This window comes from Myxine glutinosa, chromosome 3 (assembly GCF_964187855.1).
Source record: "Myxine glutinosa chromosome 3, kmMyxGlut1.1, whole genome shotgun sequence".
In the NCBI taxonomy this organism is placed as follows: domain Eukaryota; kingdom Metazoa; phylum Chordata; class Myxini; order Myxiniformes; family Myxinidae; genus Myxine; species Myxine glutinosa.
The window spans coordinates 184,994,327-185,009,317 of NC_136263.1; the positions used below are offsets into that span (position 1 = coordinate 184,994,327).

At 45.6% G+C, this 14,991-nt stretch overlaps 1 protein-coding gene across 1 annotated transcript in view; it reads right to left on the reverse strand.

The window, feature by feature from the left end:
- Positions 1–928: 928 nt before the first annotated feature.
- Positions 929–14,991, reverse strand: part of LOC137417145 (alpha-(1,3)-fucosyltransferase 7-like) — an 81,778-nt gene continuing 67,715 nt past the window's right edge. Inside the window, exons 4-5 of the mRNA XM_068102934.2 lie at positions 10,988–11,162; positions 929–5,247 (exon numbers count right to left, since the gene is read on the reverse strand). Coding sequence (XP_067959035.2) covers positions 4,639–5,247; positions 10,988–11,162 — 784 coding nt within the window. The 3' untranslated portion in view covers positions 929–4,638. The remainder of the gene's footprint in view (positions 5,248–10,987; positions 11,163–14,991) is intronic.

Here is a 14,991-nt window from a genome sequence, read left to right on the forward strand (position 1 = left end):
CTTTTTTTCATTACAACTCGGAGCCTGTCTCGTTCTACATTGCCTCTTTTTTATCAAGAAATGCTGAAGGCTTGGAATGTAGTCGACATACAAAGAACAGTTCCTCATCCAGGCAAGGACCTGTTAGAAGAACCGCTCATTCTCAACCCTCTTCTACAGGGCCTAACTCTGGCTTCCTTTTCAGTAAGAAGGAACCTCTTCACTGGTAGCATATCCACAGTGGGAGACCTTCTGAACGATGGGAAGAGAAGTCTTCTTTTACCCAAGGAACTCGCAGCGAAAATGGGCCTAAGGACAATCAGGATCCCCTCCAGGAGACGTGAAGAGGTCAAAAGCTCCTTGCCTCCCGATTGTCTGGAATATCTAGAAAATCCCAAAGAGGGCGATGGAACTGGACAGATGTCCATCGGTAACTCCATGGATTTTAAAATCGGACCACGATGTTGCGAGCTCTCTCAGCCAATACCTGCAAACAATATGAGTAAGACCCCTGGCACAGTGGGAATGTCGTTCTGTGGGCTATCAAGGAAAAATATATACCTGCTAGTGATCCACTCGCTCCATTATATAGCTCTTGCAACCCGACTGGATACTCCCTGGCGTGAGATTATTCCACTTCCTTCGACTGTTCATCCACATTGGGATTCACTCTATATCTACCCAACGCCAAAAATGATGGCAGATTTAAGTTGGAGGTTGCTACATGGTGCACTGAGCTCTGGATCTATGATGCGGCATTTCACTAACTTCCCAGAGGAATGCTGCTTTCGTGGTGAAAGGGAAACTATATTTCACATATACCTTCAATGGTTCGTCTTGAACCAGTTTTCTTACTGATGAAAAATCTTCTCTTGCGCTTCTGGCTTCACTTCTCTCCAACACTTTTTATCATCGGGCACCCGGTAAAGAAACGAAGCAAGTCACGAGATCTCCTTGTTAACTTTATTGTAGCCTGTGAGAAAATGGCAATATATAAAACCAGGAAGGAAAAATTGAGAGGAATGTGGTGGAACACAGTTCTGTATGTCTGAAGGGTACAAAGGGTACAAAGATTTTTGTACGAAGGGTACAAAGCGTATCAAGATACGCTCACGCATTATTTCGGAGTACAAGGCGGCAGAATATAGTAACAATGTTCAAAAGTTTAAGGAAACCTGGACCATAAATGATGCACTTTGTAGTTTTTCCCCGCAAGGAACATTGCTCTTATTTGTATAAATGTGTGATTTGGTTCTTTTTTTGGTGTTCTTTGGTGTGCTTTTCCCTTCCCCTTATCTGTCTGGGTCGTGCTTTCTCTTCAAAATGCTCTACCTTGTCTACTGTAGTTCAAACCATGGACTTGCAGAGATGAGGAATTGAGCGACATTAAACTGGGAACATATGTTTGCCTGAGCTTTCATGAGCTCTGAGCGCAACTCTTTCCAACAGCCTTTCCAACAAAAGCACTACTACTACTACGCCGACTACTACTACATATACTACTCCTATGACTACAACATATAATACTACATATACTACAACGACTACTACATAAACTACAACATATACTTCTACTTATACTACAACTACTACAACATATACTGCAACGACGACTACTACTACGACGACGACGACGACTACTACTACTACATATACTACTCCTACGACTACAACATAGAATACTACATATACTAGATTGATGACCACTGCATATACTACTACATATACCGCTGCATATACTACAACTACTACCACATATACTGCAACGACAACGACTACTACTACTACGACGACGACTACTACTACATATACTACTCCTTCGACGACAACATATAATACTACATATACTACAACGACGACTACTACATATACTACAACTACTACTACATACACTGCAACGAGGACGACTACTACTACTACGACTATGACTACTACTACTACTACATATACTACTCCTACGACTACAACGACGACTACTACATATACTATGACTACAATGATGACTGCAACATATACCACTACATATACTACTACTACTACTACTACTACTACAACGACTGCTGCTACGACGACTCATGTACTACTACGACTACCACGACTACATAAACTACTACTATGACAACTACTTCTACTACTAGTACTACTACGACCACTACCACTTCTACATATACAACTACTACGACTACTACATATACTACTACTATGACCACTAAAGTACTACTACTAAAGCGAGAGAGAGACAAAAGGGAAAGGGCCGGTCCATGGGGCACTTTAACCGTGACCATGCTGCCTTGACGAATCCGGGAAGATTGGGGAAGATTTATCCCCCGACTTGCGTTGGAGGGCACAATCACCGCGAAGAGGCGTCCCCAATAGTTGTACACCAGGTGGGTTGACTCAGACTGTCATCCTTCCCAGGTTGGCAAAATGAGTACAAGCCAATTGGTAATGGGGGACATTACACCACATTTTCAGAATCCTGATCAATTATACTCCTTCAAGCTATCGATTCCTTGAAATATTTTTATTCATCGCCAATTTATAGTTTTATTTTCTGTGCCGTGGTCCACAATGTTAATGTTTCTGCCAATGATAATGTTTCTGCCCCCCCTTGTCCTGCCATCCCCTGTCTCGGTTCTCCCCAATCTCCCCTACTGACCTCTCTGAACTCCTCATAGGAATGAAAACTGCCACCTGCACTCTTGACCCCATCCCCTCCAGCTTTGTCAAAGCCTCCCTCCCTGCTCTCTCTCCACTTATCATTGCAACAATAAACTCCTCCCTGTCTACAGGCATCGTCCCACCTTCCCTCAAAATTGCTGCTGTTACCCCCATTCTAAAAAAACCTGGTCTAAACCCTGACACCCTAAACAACTTCAGACCCATCTCCAACCTACCCTTTCTGTCAAAAGTTTTGGAACGCGCTGTAGCCACTCAACTCAAACATCATCTCTCTGCCAATAACCTGTATGAAACATTCCAATCCGGATTCCGCTCCAACCACAGTACTGAAACTGCTCTCCTCAAAATCACCAACGACCTTCTCCTCTCCTCTGACGCTGGCAACCTCAACATTCTCGTCCTCCTCGACCTCAGCGCTGCCTTTGACACCATCGATCACACTATCCTCCTCACCCGACTTGAATCCACCTTTAACGTTACCGGCACTGCCCTCTCTTGGATTAAATCATACCTCTCTGACAGATGCCAGTTCATCTCCATCAATAACTGCAAATCCCCCACTGCTCCCCTCCCCCAAGGTGTCCCCCAAGGTTCAGTTCTTGGCCCCCTCCTCTTCATCCTTTACCTGTCCCCGCTCGGTCACTTAATCCGCCGTCATGGTCTCCAATTCCACTGCTTCGCCGATGACATCCAGCTTTTCATCTCCACCAAGTCCGTCTCCACCGACACCCACTCTATCCTGACAAACTGCATCACTGAAATAAAATCCTGGCTTCAAATCAACTTCCTCAAGCTTAACTGTGATAAATCTGAAATAATCATCATTGGCCCAAAAACGCTCACAAAATCCACCCATAACTTTGCCCTCAACATCGACGGTATCCCAGTATCCACCTCCCCTCACATCCGGAATCTTGGCGTCATCTTTGACCAAACCCTTTCCTTCAACAAATACACTAAACAGATCACAAAGTCAGCCTTCTTTCACCTGAAAAACATCACCCGTCTCCACTCATCCCTCTCCTCCACGGCTGCAGAAACCCTCATCCACGCCTTCATCACCTCCCGTCTGGACTACTGCAATAGCCTCCTCTATGGTTCACCCTCAAAAATCACCAATAAACTCCAATACATTCAGAACTCCGCTGCCCGTCTACTCACCCATTCCGGGACCCGTGACCACATCACCCCCGTCCTTTACAAGCTTCACTGGCTCCCCATCCCCCAGAGAATCCAGTACAAAATCCTCCTCTTGACATACAAAGCCCTCCATAACCTGGCCCCATCCTACCTGGCTGACCTCCTCTCCAGACACACTCCCACCCGCAACCTCCGCTCTGCTGGTACCAACCTCCTGACCCCCTCCATCCGGACCAAATTCAGATCCTGGGGGGACAGGGCCTTCTCCATCGCTGCTCCCACCCTCTGGAACTCACTACCTCACACCATCAGAGACTCCTCCTCACTCACCACATTCAAAACATCACTAAAGACCCACCTGTTCAACACTGCATTCAACATTCAACCCACAGCATTTAACCCCTGACTATCTCTTCTCCTTCTCCCTCCTTTTGCTTTAAATATTTCCCTATTGATTCTTGTCTTTTTGCAATTGTTGTTTTCATGTATTGTTATGCATTATGTTTGCCACTCTGTCAAAGCGCCTTTGGGCTTCTGGAAAAGCGCTATACAAAATAAATGAATTATTATTATTATTATTATTAATGTTGCTGGCTTTTTGAGGAGGACCAATGGGAATGTGAGGGTGGTGGAGGTCACAGGGTGCTGAGTGTTACCAATGATCAATTTCTACCAATAATTTCCATTTGGATGATGTGCAGATGCCCTCAAAAGTGTTGCCAGTTCTTTTACTGATGTTAGAAATTGACAAGTTATTACCGCAAAAGTAGAAGGAAGTTTGAGTTGGAATGCAAATACCTGATTTATTTGATTAAAGAAGGAGAGGAACAAAACTTGTTAGTTCCAATGCCATTGTTTGATACTCTTGTATGTTTTATATGCTGGAAAGTGAGGCACATGTTTGCAGATGTCACATAGTCGTTCATGAAGTGGGTACTTGTCATGTAGAATATATTTTGTGTGCCAGTTAAAATAAGCTTGATAAGCTGTATCATTATGGTCCAGGTAGTGAAGGTATGCAGCAAGTTCTGCTGGTGATGAGAAATCATCAACATGAATGAAAGAGTCCGCAGGAATGAAATCCTCATAATTCTTTCTGGTTGTGCCAAGCACAACCGGCACGAGCCCTGCCCGAAATGCATTATGCCATAATTTCTCAGTGATGTAGTCGCGAAATTCTGAGTTTTCAAATGAAAGGTAGAACTTGTATTTTGAAAGTGTGGCTTTCATGCAGGTCCAATCTCTGCAAAGTCGTTCCCCGTGGCTTCCAAAGATTTTAATAGAGAGGTGTGGCTGTAGTCTGTGGACATATTTCACTCGAGCGAGGTGTTCACCCCAGTGTGATACCACCCACACAGCAAGCTCCTTTGGAGGTTTCATGGTAGGACGATGCACTTGGGGTGTGGTTGCATTCATATTCGCTTTTATGGCAGAAGTATTTTTGGCCTAGAGCAAGAAAAAGACGGCAAAGTTGACACGATTCCACTCTCAATTTGTCATTTGCTTTGTGGCAGTGACTGTAAATTTTACTGATATGATAACCAATACTATTTGAAGATAAAAAAACCAAAACGATTTCTGTGCATGACATGCTTTGCAAGGACATAATCAATTATATTTTTTGTCAAAAACATCAAGAAAAGTTCAGGTGACATGGCGTAAAAACGCATTCACCACACAATAAATCTTGTCTTTCTTGTCAAAGTATTGTCGTGTGACTACCCTTGGTGAACACCATGGGGTATCACGGATGACCAAACGAGCTGTTACTCCGAGGTGTTCAGTTCAAATGGTGGAGAATACGCATGGGGAAGCAAGAGGGAGGGGGAGAAACCGGAACCATACCTGAACGGCTTCCACTCAACGTCTCCGCACCTGAAAAAAAAATAACTCAAACGCAAAAGGTTTTAAAATGTACAAAAAGAACAGATTTATTTAAATAAATGCCGGAACAGAGAAAATGCATGCTAAACTAAATTCCTAAATGGGACGTCCCCACAAACAGACCCAAAGAAAGACGAAAGGGAAAGATAACTGAAAATAAATATGTTTCTGTGTGCACTTAACTCTGATCACTGGTGGCGTCTTGTCAGTAATCGTGGAAATCGTCCGGGGCATTGGCGGGAACTGCACGTTCGTTGGCGGGAACCGCGCGTTTGTTGGCGGGAACCGCATGTTCGTTGGCGGGAACCGCATGTTCGTTGGCGGGAACCGCATGTTCGTTGGCGGGAACCGCACGTTCGTTGGCGGGAACCGCATGTTCGTTGACAGGAACCGCACGTTTGTTGGCTGGAACCGCACATTCGTTGGTGTGAACTGCACGTTTGTTGGCAGGAATCGCATGTTCGTTGGCGGGAACCCTACGTTAGTTGGTGGGAACCACACGTTAGTTGGCGGGAACCACACATTCGTTGGCGGGAATGAGGCCTCGCTGTTTGTGGCGCTCACTCCGAGCGAGCCAGTAGCGCTCGTCCACCCATCACTCTTTCTTGGAAAGCCGCGGCTCTTCCTCCTCACGACCACCAGCAAGATCACCAAACACGGCCATTCACGATCGCTCCCTTGAGCCCGAGAGAAAAATGCCACCGTTCGTACGAAGTCCAGGTGAGAAAAAGCGCAAGAGGGAACTCAGTCAGACCCAGGAGCCAAGGAGAAGAGAGCAAAATGTCCGCTAGAGTGAAAAGCCAAGAAGAAGAGAGAAATGTCCACTAGCGTCTATTATGTCTACTAGCGTCTATAGATAATGTCTATTATCACCCAGGCTATGATGTCATATGGGGTGATTCACCAATCAGTGAGTCGATCCCTACCTGTCCTGCACTGCTCCTATCAGAAAGTCCAATCTTACCCCGGGCTTGTGCCAATCAAATCCCTGACCAATCACTGCCCTTCTAGGCGTGGCCCTTGGCCCACCCGTCCTGTGCGCTTCCAAAGTCAATGTCATCAGCAGCAGCGCTCAATGTCCTGGCTTTCGGTAGGTTTTAGTTAAGGTGTTTAAATGCGTGTGATTGGCTCTTGTTTATGGTGTGGTGCCAAAAGGGACATAGAAAATAAATTACAGAGGTAACGACACACAAAGGATAAATTACCCATAATCCCTGAGCTAATTAACATACCCCACTCCTCAATAGGGATGAAGATACACCTCACACGACATCCGGGATAAACAGATTCCCTCATTATTACATGGTGGTTCCTCTTCCACATCGTGATACACGGACCATACTAATTCATACACTCTTCCTGGTCTAGGATATCCCTACCCCCTACAAATGTAAGAGTATGAAATAAGTTCCAGGTGAGCTAAAAATAGAGGCAATAGCCCACGGTCCTAAAATCCTGCTCTGACAGCATCAGCCCACGGGTCCTAAAATCCTGCTCACCACTCTATCTCACCCTCTCTCTGGTCTCTTCGCCGTCTTCTTTGCTCAAGGTCATCTGTCATCCGCTTGGAGATCAGCCAACATTACCGCTTCACATAAAAAGGTGCAAAAACAGATCCTTGCAAATACAGACCAATCAGCCTGCTCCCAATTATCAGCAAGGTCATGGAATCGATCATTGCTTCTGACATGAAATGCTTCCTCTTCTCCAACGGCTTGATATCGGATCATCAATTTGGATTCAGACCAGGTCATTCTACTCTGGACATGCTGCGTCTACTGTCTCAACAATGGATGGAGGTCGTCAATGCCAAACAGGAAATCAGAGCTGTCACCCTTGACATATCACATCCCTACGATGCGGTTTGGCACCCCACTCTGCTCACCAAACTGTCCTCCTATGGTATCCATGGAAATCTCCACACATGGTTTGCGGACTTCCTCTCCGGTTGCAGTCAACGTGTGACCCTGAATGGAATTCTCTCATCTCCCCCATCCTGTTCAGGCTGGAGTTCCTCAGGGCCGTGTTCTGGGCCCTGTGCTTTTTTTGGTATTCATTAATTATATCTACGACTACTAAATGGGAAATCTACATTTCCAAGCTGTCCTTCAAAGCCAGTCGCCGACTGGGCATCTTCTGTGATGTGAAGTCCTTCCTTGGCACCTCTGAGCTCCTCACCACATACAAAGCTTTCATCCACAGCTTGATGGAATACTGCTCTCCCCTCGAGGCTGGTGCTCCTGCCTCACACCTAGCTCGCCTTCACGCTGTAGAAACCAAAGCTTTCAGGATCATTGGTCTCTTCCGCGATGAAGCTGATTCTCAGGGCCTTTCACTCTCTCACCGCAGACAGGTTGGTGGTCTTTCTGTCTTCTACCGACTCCTCTCCGGCCTCGCTCCTCCAGCTCTGTCTGTGCTGTCCCCCCCAAATATTCCTGCAGGATGCACAAGAACTGTCAGCAACCCACTTCTTGTAAAACTGCCAAAATCAAGACTCTCTGCTCACCTTCACTCTTTTATTCCTCTTTGTTCCCACCTCTGGAACAAACTCCCACACTCTCTTCAATCCCACTCCTCTCTCCAGGTCTTGAGAACAGCTGTTCACCACCATCTCTTGTCTTCCTCCATCCATAACCTTGATATTTACTACCGGCGTTAATACACCCCAAATCCACCTCTTTCAATCATCAAATTCATTCCTGAAATTCCTAATGGTGTCAATTTATTTTATACCATGTACCCCTTCCGTCCCCCTCCCACCAGCCATCTCCCTTCCACAGATCTCCCAATGTCCTTTTTCTCTATTGTTATGCTTGTGTGCTTCCCTCTCCCTCCCTATCTTGTTTCCCGCTCCCTTTATTGTTTCATGTGTCCGTTTATGTTTTTTGTGTTTTATGTGCTAATGTGTGCTATCTCTTACACGAGCCTCGATGTTGTATTCAATTTTTTCCTTTTTAATATCACTGGGGCCTCACCCGTTAGAATAAAGCAGTATACTACACCGACTAAGGATATTTTAAACAGTATGACGGTATTTTGAACCAATCTCAGTGGTTACTAGAAGACAAGGAAGACATGTAGAATTATATTAACGAAATCATAAGACTTTAAACAAACAAAACAATACCTATTTTACGGGGTCAAACTCTCCGTAGACCTCCTGAGACCCTGATTTTTTTTTATGCCATGAACAAACGTTGGTACATCACGGGTGATAAAGGTTGTGGTCAATTTTTATCGAAATAGTGTGTGTAGTTTCAGAGCAGAAAGCAAATTCCTATTGTTGCGGTTTTGAGAACGCACACAAGTAACATCATTAAAGGTTAAAGGTTGCCCCCGTAGTTAGTCCCCAAGCAACACGTAGACCCACTTAGGATGTTAGTTATGTCTTAGTATGTGTGAGGATAAGGCCATTTCCCTTAGTAATCATCTGCATTGTGTAAACGAAATAAGATAGCCCCCCTTTCATTTTGCCTCCACCCTCCGATTCTACCTCTATGGGTACAATTCGTTCCACAGTGAAGTAGGGTGCTCACTAGTCAAGGGACACGAGGTAGGCCCGAAAAGGGGGGGTGGGGGCGGCGTCGAGGTTGGAGCGGGGGAGACAGCAATGGTAAGGGCCACCAGCCAATCAGGGCTGAGGTGACATGGCCTGATAGGGCGTGGTAATGGCGCGGCTGGGAGATTCCAGAGGGTTCGCTGGGCGTGTCTATATAAGCGCACGCACAAAGCCCTCGCAAGGACTTGCACCAGTGGCATTGTGGAAAGGACGTGTGGAAAAGGACTCGCATGTTTGGCATCGTCAAGGACCTCTGAGGGGAGCGAGTGTGCTAACAGGACTTGTGGGAGAGCGCATTGAACCAAAGGATTGCGTCGAAAGGACTCGCTGGGGGACACTGTGGCAAAGAGGACTTCTGCGGGAGAGGCGCTTGGTTACAGAATTGGATCAGTGGCTTGAACTTGAACTCATATTGAACTGGTATTGAGAGCGAATATTCGTCTATTACGTACGCAGCCACGCAAGTGTAACCGCCTAGCCCAGCTTACCGTTCGCCCTGTAATTGTCCGATCCGCGCGAACGAACCGCGGGGAATGCCTGCCGTCTGTTCAACCTTCTTCGCGGTGCGAGTCGGGGACCGGAACAAGCTGCCGGACGCCATCCCTGGACCATCGACCTGTCCATCTCAAACCCCGTGTGAGTGTGTCTGAGTGTGAAACGGGCCCGTGTCCTGGGATAAGTTAAGACTGTATTTAAGCTGCACTGTGTCTTCTTCTTGGTACTGTACATTGTGTAAATAAATCACTTCTTATTCCTTTTCTTCCTAATCCAACCGTATCAGTGATTTCCTCCATTGGGTAAGCGTGGCACGATTAGAACCGCTCAGATCGGGATCTAGTCCTTGATAACGGCTCGGGTCACGGATCGCTACTGCTCGGCGTTTCCACCTGTATCCGTGATTCGGGCAGAGGTTATTTCCTTGCTTCCTGGGCGGCGTTAGTAATTAGGTAATAGGAATTCGGCCTACAACCCTATTTAACGCCATACGGAAGAAACGTCATAGCTCCGGATCCCGTCGGCTAGTCAAAGACAACGGGACTAATCCCCCCTTGGTAAGGGGAAAGGCCGACCAGGAGATCCACAACACTATTATGGGGGATAGAACCTGGATCTACTTTGACACCCAGAAGACCCCCTTGAACACCGATTCTTTTTTTTTCAATGCCGAGAACAAACTTGAGTTGCAACATACCAAGTATAATTTGTGCCACGTTTTGTCACAATCCCAGCAGCAGTTTCCGAGAAGTTGCAAATGTTTACAGACTGACAGACTGACGATGCGACCATCCCATAAGCTCCCTGGAACTGTGTTCCAGGTGAGCTAAAAATCACTGAGGTCTCAACTACTTCAACTGCCCAAATTATTTCCACCTCATTGTGAGGTCGACCAGGGAACGTTTTTGGCCTCTGCTTTCAAGAACCTGACGAATGACTTATGGTGATTTGGGCAGGTATTTGTACTTTGTCAAGACAATAACAAAAATAAACTTTGCGAAGCACACAGTGGGATCTTTAACGTCCACCAATTAATGTTCGCAGACAGGACGCCGAGTTTAACGTTCCTCCGATGCATGGTGCTCTCATTGAGGAATCGCCCTGCCTGTGAAACATCAGGGCGAAAGTGCATAGCTGGTTCGACATTGGACTAGGGGCTAGATTGCGAGCTCATGGGTGTGTTGTAACCCTATACTATACAGTATATAATATTACTGCTTTTTCTGACAATTCCACCACTGTACCAACCTTTTCTTCAATCTTCACAAGCCAGCCGTAAGGGGAGAAGATGTCAGCATCTCTTCGGTAGGTTAAAGTCAAATTGAAAATTCCGTCAAGTTGATTTGTGAAAGAATTTGGTGGAGCCTCCAAGGAAAACCAAATCCATCGTTGATCTTGCCTCCTTCTTGTTGGCAACTGGTACCTACGTACAATAGGTTATGTGCAAGTTCCCATGTCACAAAACAAACTCATTTTAATTCAGCAACTTACGAGGATGTGCAAGGAAATTGGACACAGAAAGAGGTTATTTAATCCAACATGTCTGTGCTTTGTCATCACCATATTAATTCAATATATCAGGTTATGGGCTTAATTTCACTATGGGGGAGGAGATGTGAGGTTGAAGAATCGAGGAGATTTGGGGGAGGATGGAGCGTTGATGATGAATCGTTGATGAAACTTAATGTGGAGAAGAGCAGTGGGACAGGCACAGACACATCACCAGATTGCTTTGATTTACTCATACATCCGCTAACTACGGGAGGGGCAGAAAGGGTCATTCCTCTTTGGGGTATATAGATTACATTCGATCTATTGTCTGGTCTCAAAAACATTGGGTGTGTATTCATTTACCAACTTTCTTTTCGAGAGATCGCCAAGTGGTTTAAGCATTCGAGCAAGCACTCCATTCAAAACCCTTCATGAACGGCTGGCTTTGCAAGCGCTAGCTAGCTGCTTGGTAAATGTGCATAACCCGGGCTTCCTCCCTTTCAGTTTCGTGTTAAACAGAAGGAGCGAGTTTCCAAAGTTCACGACGAAAAACGCCACGTGAGCGCCAAGAAGGGTCATGATATTACCCCAACACTTATGGGGTACCTAGAGTGCAGTAGATCTTCGCTCAGTTCTGTAAGTCAAACTTAACTCATGCATGTCGGGATTCCTCCAAATTTCTTCATTTAGTGTTATAAACAGCATTAGCGACTGTTTGAAAAGCTAATCATACGTGTTTGTGGTTCATAATAGCCGGCGAAGCCGGTGTTGTCAATAAACGAGTATGTATTATGTTGAAAACCTGATTATGCCTTGGCTCGAGAATCCGAAGCGCAGTGGGCGCAGCCATCTTGCGGAGGCGGAAGTATGCATAACAAATTTAAAATGTTCATTAGGAGTTTATTTCACCCGTCGTCGTTTGATTCACAATCTTATGCACCTCCGATGTATTAATAAAATAATTTAAGACCAACATCGCCCCGCACGGGTCTGGTTGTCTTCAACAAAACGCGTCACCAAACACCGGACCCAATGAGAGTCGAGCATTTGCAAAAATATTTCTAAAATGAAAGTGCTCACTGGATGGAGTGCTGGAGACAGCCATCGACCGGATGCGGAAGTTTGCATAAAACAATTGCGAAAAAGTTCAAAAGGAGTTTGTTTCACCCGTCGTTCTTTGATTCATAATCTAATGAAACCTCTCATTAGTAATTAAAATACGTTAAGACCAACCTCGTTATCTTCAACGAAAATCGTCATCAAAGACCAGAACCAATGAGATTCGAGCATTTGAAAAAATATTTTTTTACAAGCTTATTACACGTTTCGGACGGTGAAAACGGCGTCAAATATTCTCACATTGACGAAAAATTATTTTTTAGAAATCTCGCGGCCGTATGGGATAGTTTTTCACGGCCAGAAATACGGTATAAGCGGTTTACATATTTAGTTTAGAAATACGGATAGTTTTTCACGGCCGGAAATATCCGAAGTTGAGATGGAATTCACCGAATTAATCACTGCAAGCTAACTTCTTCTGGTGGACGAAGCCGCCGTGCCCGGAGAGTCAGAGAACCAGCCCTGGCGCCTGACAGCGACTGAAGTTAGAAGACTACACACTTACTGTGAAAACGTATGTTAAGCCCAGTTAAAAATAGGCCTTAAGCTAGCACATCGTATAGTTACTTCCTTAAGCTTCTTGTGACATTTATTGTATGCAGGTATTGCCATTGGGGAGGACTGTCTGCTCTTCTCTTTTACCAAGTCTTACCAGGTACGGTACCTACTACACCTACCTACTACCAACTACCTACTACCAACTACCTACCTACCTACTACCAACTACCTAACCTACTGATGCCATGGTGATGGGTAAAATAGTGGCAAGAGGTTTTGGCTTCGCCGGCTCATTGCGGCTTTGCAGTCGGTACTAGTAATCATTACTGTTCATTAATGTTCATTACTGCTGGTGGAGGCCATTGCTCCCACGACATCGCCATGATAAGCTATTTATATACGTTGACTCGCTGGAAATCCCTTTGGGGGGGGGGGGGGTGGATATTATTGGTGTTCATATTGTTTTGTAATAACATTAATATAACGCTATTGTCGTTGGATTTGTTATTCGAAGCGGCCTTGGAAAAACGCCACGATAAAGCTAACTTAATATGGCTATACACCTCAATATGCAACCCATTGACTGCAATGGTGGGGAAAACCCACTCGGGGGAGAAAACCCCCTTGGGGAGGGGGGCAAATGAATGTGCCACAACCTTCATGATGTAACCCTTGGTCATCCTGTCAAGTTTGGTTGAGATTGGACAAGTAACCACAGAATGTATTGGGGTCAAAAATTCATCAGACAGACAGAAATGGCGTATTTTGTATGATCCACGAAGTGAAAAGCAGGTTCAGCATTTGATTCACTCTAACTATCTGTCTGTCTGTTTGTCCACAGACGTCAGTCTATATAATCGATGAACGACACAATTTCAATTAAATTATATATTTTGAACACAAATCGGAGCACGAGTCAGAAAACAAACCTGTAGTTCACCAATACTCTACACCATTATATGTTAATGTCACAGCTGTTAGTGAAGTGATGTAGGCATGCTTGGTCGGTATTGCGCATGCGTGGTCGGTATTGCGCATGCGTGGTCCGGCTGTTCCGGTGTCGTGTCCATCCTGGACCGATGTTGCCTCGTCATCCGAAAGTGTGATTATTAAAAGCTGACGTTATAACATAAGCCTGTACGTGTTTGTTTGGACGTTTGCTCCAAAGGAAGGAGAGGGCGTTCCTTTGCTGGCGTGGTGACAGCGTCTTCGAACTCATTCACCCGCTGGCTCACCAATCGGCGACGAACGATCGGTAAAAATGGCGCCTCATTCTACACGAGCGCATTCACATGTACGTGAGCAACCAGCCAGGAGAATACTATCTGTATATCACGGGCTTTGTCATTTCGTCAGGGCGGTGTAAAACGTGGCAAATATACATCGAGCACCAAGACGATTTCTCCACCGACTTGGTCATATGTAAATGCCTGACCGGCTCCCCGAAACAGCCGAAGAACTCCGCACTGCTATATGGCGGCTTATTGGGACGACACATCGGAATCGACACATCGGAATCGACACATCGGGTCCCAAACAATGGAGTTTGATGAAGTTGGAAACAGTTACGTCTTTTTTCTTTCTATTTTTGTTCCATACAAGATCGAGGCTCGTCTAAGAGCTAACATTAATTACAAAAAAGACACGATGGGGAAAGAGAGGGAAGCACACAAGTACAACAGCAGAGAACGGGGACATCGTGAGATCTGTGGGAGGGAGAGGGCTTGGGGGGAGGAGACATGGGAAGGGGGGAGGGGAGAGGTATAAAACAAATGGACACTGCTAGGACTTCCAGGAAAGAAGTCGGTAATTCAAAAAGTGGATCTGGGGTGAATTCACGGGAGTAGAAAAGATCAAGGTTTTGTATGGGGGAAGACAAGAGATGGTGGTGAACAGCTGTTTTAAAGACCTGGAGGGAGGAGTGGGATTGAAGAGAGTGAGGGAGTTTGTTCCTGAGGTGGGAGTAAAGAGGAATGAAAGATAGAAGGTGAGCAGAGAGTCTTGATTTTGGCAGTTTAACCATAAGAGGGTTGCAGGCAGATCTTGTGCGACCTGTAGGAATATTTGGGGAACAGAGCACAGATATAGCTGGGGGAGCAAGGCCGGAGAGGAGTCGGTAGAAGACAGAAAGAACATCTACCTGC